Here is a 6,000-nt window from a genome sequence, read left to right on the forward strand (position 1 = left end):
AGGGAAGGTCCTTGGAAATCCTTATCGAGGCGCTTAACAGAAAATTAAGCAAAAATGCTGCCTTCACACTGCTGAGGATAATTTCAAAACAAATGACATTGTAAAGAAAAAAAAAATCATTGAATTTGCAACTTATAGTCCTAACTATAACCTAAAAGAGATTTGACGCCCGTTCTGTTCATGATGACGAGGTAAAAACATCTGGGAGTTCACGTGCCTGAGAAACACATACCCTCTTGTAAAACTTTTCAGCCATGTGGTGCTGTTTGGGGGAGCTAAATCCAGAGATGCCTCACTTTTCATGCTGAGCAAGCTCCTGGTTTTGGGAGGGAAAGGTCTTCTCCAGGGGATGCTCTGTGGTCTGTTTTCCCCTCCGTCTTTTTCTTCCCCAAAATAGCTGTCCCTGGATCCCCCTTGTTTTCTGTTCTTGTTAGAAATTACCAAGTGAGATTTATTAATGTGGAACAGATGCTAAAAGTGATCCAGGATTTTGTTTTATCTTCCCTTTTCAATGCATCCCACACGTAGAATGTTCTGCATTCTGTATAACCTTCGTTCAGTTTGGTACAAAACCACTCACTGGGCTGTCGTGTCAGGAAAAAAATAACATATTTTGTTTAAAAAAAAGTTTTAACCAGTTGGACAGTTTTTTAAATTATTTTTGGAGCCACTTATCTTTCTGACAATAAATTGTTCACTCAGAATCTGGGGCAGTGGAAATTACATGTCATTAGTTGCTCTCTTCTGCAACAGATGACACTTTAATCCAAGCAGACAGAGCCGGAGCTCAAATACATGTGTAGGCTGTGGGGAGCATGTATCAGTCACTCCGCTAGAAGAAGAAGGGCATTTGCGGTGTTAGGCTCTATGCAGGCCCTTCCTTCGCTGTCTTGCACCGGCCAATGGACCATGAGAACATCTCAAAGACCTGGGTTGCTCAGCGGGTGTGATGCCATCGTAATGTTCTGGGCTCGCACATTTATCATGGGTATTAAGACTGATTTTTCAGACCCAAGGAGTGGTGGGTAACGGATTGCAGATTTGCGTAACGCTGAGCTCTGTTAGACGCGGCTGTGGAGAACGGCAGAGTGTGTCCAGAAGGGATGTGGCGTCTGCCTTCAAGCCTTTCTCGGAAAACGCCCCCTTCCCTGCCTCCACCTCCACAATAATCACCATAGTTCTTGTGATTTCCTCTAACCACTGGGAGGTAGCGGGAGGCCCCAGGTGAGGCCGAGAGGGTTGCCTGAGAGTGTGCAGCCGTGGCCTCTGTGGATGAAAACTGTTTTCATGGTTAGGGTGTCATGGGGTGTGCAGTTGGGGTGTCATGAGGTGTGCAGGTACCGAGCACTGACCCAGCTGCCTAGCGCCCTCTGCTGGAGGGTCTGATTGAGCAGGTCTGGGAGGGACCTGCCAGTCTAGACACAACTCTGTCTTCTCCATGGACTGTCAGGCAGATCTGCCTTTCCAGTTAGCACGTTGGGGATTTTTCCAGGTCTTCCCTGGAATTGGATTTCAACCAGATTTCAACTGATGACCACCCTATCCAAGAATAGGTCTGGGGCTCTGTTGCCAAGAACCAGCACCATTTCCTTTACTCTCTGCCTCTTCTCCCTTCTGGAGATGGTTCTCCAGTGGCTGGCTCTGTGACATTAGGTCTTGGAGTGGGTGCAGGGCTGGGAGGGCGGGTACTCCCCTGGGAGCCAGGGGCCTTCACCGGCTTATGCGTTTAGTAGCAGAAGCGGCAGCCGAGACGTCTCTGGAAGGGGGAAACGTGGCACTGGCTATCTTCATCCCGGCCCTCCTCATCTCCTTACTGCTGGGAGGAGCCTACATTTACATCACCAGGTATGGGGCTTCGGGTGGGAGTGGGGCTTTCACCCACTCGGCGACCAGCGTGCTGAGGGGCTGGGCTCGTCATGGACCCTGAGCCTCAAGGTCTCCACTCTTGGGGACAGTGGCATTTGTGTGATTGAAGGGATGTTGTGATTCAATTCAACTCTGAGAAATATTTAGATCGTGTGCCTGCCAACCCTTCATGGTAGGAGGGCTGAGCATGCAGCAACAAATCAGACAGACACTCTCCTGACCCCACAGAGAGAGACATTTCCTATTGCCAGGCACACTGACTCATTCTTTCCTTCATTCACTCATCCATTCCCTCACTTATTCAACATGTATGTATTGACAGTCTAATGTCATTGTCCCAGGTGTCGGGGATCATAGAACGTGCCTTTAACAAGGAAGGAAGATATTCATCTATGGCTAGCATATTCACTAATTCGTTCAATTTCACAATTATTGAGCACCGACTCTGTACCAGGCCATTTTCTGGGCTCTAAGACCATCGTCGTGAACAAAACAAAAAGAAATCGTTGACATGTGGGGCACAGGTTCTAATGGGGGAAGAGAGACAATAAGTAAAGTATAATATAAAAGTAAGTAGTACATTAGAAGGTGAAAAATGCAGGGAGAAAAAGAAAACTTAGAAGAGAGAAAAAGGGAGCTGGGGTGAGGCAGTGGTTGCATTTTAAGTGGGGGAGGGGTAGAGGAGGCCCCAGTGAGAAATCACATTTGAGTAAGAGCTTGAAAGCAACAATGAGTAAACTATGCAGATATCTGGGAGAGGAGGATTCCAGGCAGAGAAGCAGCATGTGCAAAGGCCCTGAGGCAGGCATTTGCCTACTCTAAATGGTCCCTGTGGAGCTCACAGTCTGGAAGGGGGAGAGGAGAAATACACACATTATCACACACTATAATAAACACAATAAAGGAAAGAGACAGGGTGTGGGAACAGAGACCAGATCTAAACAGGTGGTCAGGGAAGGCTGCTCTGAGGCAACACAGTATATGCTTAATAAATGCTCATTATTATTGCGCTTGCCCTTTGCATTAAAGAGGGACTTGTATCATCTTACAGGAGAAAACACATTAAGCTCCAGTAAGGGGAGGTCCGGGGTTTTAAGGATCACCGACTGGGTTAGAAATTGAGAGCGATTATGATTTCAGCTTTTACCCCACTCGGATTCTCACCTACAAGAGGCCGTCTCCACACATCCTCCTTGTTATCCTTGGAGGTGCCCATGCTCAGGAAGTGGCACCCACCATTCCCCTGTGGGACTGTAAGGTGTCTCCTCGTCCAGGAAAAGTAACTTGTCTTCCCTTCACCGTCTCTTCTCCAGATGCCGCTATTACTCCAACCTCCGCCTGCCCCTGATGTACTCCCACCCCTACAGCCAGATCACCGTGGAAACCGAGTTTGACAACCCCATTTATGAGACAGGGGTGAGTGGGTCTCTCTTCTCTCCCTGGTGCCTCTCTCTTTGCTCTGAATCCATCGACATCAAAACGGGAGGTTTAATTTCCTTTTGCTCACGATGCTGCTGGCAGAAAGGCATGGCCAGTGGTCCTCCTGTCTCATCCCCACCAAGACCCCTATTGAGGTAACTGCTGGAGAACTCAGCTCGTTCTAGGAATTGATGACAAGCCTGTAACTCTTTGTTCTTAGCAGAATGGTCACAGAAAGAAGGGGCTGCACCAGAGACCCATGGAGAGACAGCTAAAATGGGTCAGAGCCCAGCGGTGGCCTGGTGGCAGTGGGCAGCATTCCCAACATCTTATTAAACTACATTCCTTATTGAATGGCAGTGTGCACCATCCCCACACATTTGAGCAGCAGCCTTGTGTTGGTACTAGGGACACAGCTGAACCAAATAGACACAGTCCTTCCGTTAATGAGCTTATAATCTCACAAAGGAGACAGATATCAATAGCAGTAGTAGTAGTAATGGTAATAGTAATAGTAATATTATGGGCCAGGCACCTTAAATGCATAATCCCCTTGAATCCTTGTAACTCTTTGTGATGGATTCTCTAGTTACTTCTGATTGGCTGATGAGGACATTGAGGTTCAGGGAGAGGAAAAACGATTTGGTCAAGATTGCACACAGCCAGAACACACAACCTGCAGCCAGGATGCAAACTCTGTTAGCCTCTCTTGCCCCTCCTTGAACCTCAAACAATCAAATATGCCTGTGAATATCTTGATTGCAACAAACCATAACTTTTAAGGGCCAACCATAATTTTAAGGGCCATGAAAGAAATTGGACAGGGTGCTATGAGTGTATGATGGGATGGGAGAAGGCCATCTCATCTCATCTTTGAGAAAGCTGAGTCACATAAGTTGGCTGAAAAAGATGCCAGGAAGACAGGAGAGCACATGCAAAGGCCCAGAGGCACATGTGAAGAACAAGAAGGCTGGTCATGAGTTTGCAAAACCACAGCCTTCAAATTCACTGTGTGGTGATGTACAATCATCTCCCAATATTGGGGGCATAAACTTGTTCCATGTCCGTTCTAACCTTCCAGCACTCCTGCTTCCTCTGACCTCCTGTTATCAATTGATGTGTAACAATATTTTTGCAAATTTAGGAGCCTAAAGGACACACATTTATTACCCCATAGATTCTGTAGGTCAGGAGTCCGGGCACAGCTTATGTAGGTCCTCTGCTCCAGGACTCACAGGCTACAATCAAGGTGTCGGTCAAGGCTGCGGTCTCGTCTGTGGCTTGACTGGGGAAGGATCCACTTCCAAGCTCACATGACTGTTGACAGCATCCAGTTTCTTGCAGGTCGTTGGACTAAAGGGCTCAGTTTCTTGCATGCTGTCAACCTCAGTTCCTTTGTATGTGTCCCTCTCCATAGAACAACTCACAACATGGCAGCTTGCTTTTTCAGAGTCAGCGAGAGAGAGAGAGAGAGGTCACAATCCTACAAAATACAAACACGGAAGTGACACCCTAGCACCTTTGCTATATTCTGTTGCTTAGAAGCAAATCATAGGTTCTGCATACAGTTAAGGGGAAGGGATCATACAAGGAATGTGAATACCAGGAGGTTGGGGACCATGAGGACCACCTTGGAGCCTGCACCCCAAACTTGCATCTACCATGAAGCACAGACAGAATTGCTTATCTGTGTTGACCCAGTGGGAACTGTAGACCTCCATTAAAGCATGTGACAGTGACATAGGGGCCGAGCCTATGACTTCTTATATCTCCCTACTCCTCTGCCCTGGGGGCCTGGAGTATATTACACACACTCCACGAGTATTGGAGAAATTGAACTGGTTGCTGCCTACGTGTAGTGGTCATTTTAGATATGGCACTGGTAAGACAAGGTCATATGTTATTTTACATTGTGTATAGCTTGTTTCTGAATCCTCAGAGAAGGTCAAGCTGATGAAAAATAGCACTTTAGAAACTAGACCTTATTAAGACTTACTCGTGTATGTATCAGTCACCTAGCACTATGATAATGCTGAGTAACAATCCCAAAACTCAGTCGCTCAAAGTAACAAGCGTTAATTTACTCTCAGTCCACGGGACAGCGTTCTCAGCTACTTTCAGCTGGGCGGTAGTCCTGGTTTGGCAGTGCTCACTCACATATCTGTGGTTGGCTGATGACTCAGCTCTGCTGTCCGTGACTCTCATCTTCTTGCCGGTGCTAAAGGCCGTCAAGGCATGCTCTACTCGTGGTGAAGGCAGAAGGGCAGGACGCCAGCAGCAGAAACACACAGGCACTTTTCAGGCCCCTCTTATGACCCACTTTTCCCATAACCCATTGGTAAAAGCAAGTCAAGTTTAGAGTAAAGAGCACTGCAAAGTCCTATGTCCAATATCTTGGATACAGAGAAGGGTGAAGATCCAGAACGATTCATGAGTCACTCTGTCACACAAGGGGTCAACATATCTGTGCTTCTCTCTCTCTCACAGGAAACCAGAGAGTATGAAGTTTCCATCTAGAGAGAGCTCCACGTGAGAAGGGAACTTAGAGATACAAACTCAACTACAGCCTCCTCGAGAAATTCATCCAGAGACCATGTGGCATTTGATGGAAAGCCCAGAGTGTCGGCTGTCTTTTCTTTAGACTCTTTACTGAAGACTTTCTGTTTTCTTCACTGTATTTATTATATTTAAAATCGAAATAGGTGTGGTTGGATG

The 6,000-nt window shown here is 47.0% G+C and overlaps 1 protein-coding gene across 1 annotated transcript in view; it reads left to right on the forward strand.

Annotated features, from left to right (window-relative positions):
- The window catches only part of SEZ6L (seizure related 6 homolog like), a 198,166-nt gene extending 194,597 nt beyond the window's left edge, over positions 1-3,569 (forward strand). The window contains exons 18-19 of the mRNA XM_089895386.1: positions 1,731-1,845; positions 3,180-3,569. Coding sequence (XP_089751512.1) covers positions 1,731-1,845; positions 3,180-3,444 — 380 coding nt within the window. The 3' untranslated portion in view covers positions 3,445-3,569. The remainder of the gene's footprint in view (positions 1-1,730; positions 1,846-3,179) is intronic.
- The last annotated feature ends 2,431 nt before the right edge of the window (positions 3,570-6,000 follow it).

Source organism: Delphinapterus leucas, chromosome 14, assembly GCF_059928025.1.
Source record: "Delphinapterus leucas isolate spDelLeu-1000000601 "Yukka" chromosome 14, BTC_Dleu_Yukka2, whole genome shotgun sequence".
Taxonomy (NCBI): Eukaryota; Metazoa; Chordata; class Mammalia; order Artiodactyla; family Monodontidae; genus Delphinapterus; species Delphinapterus leucas.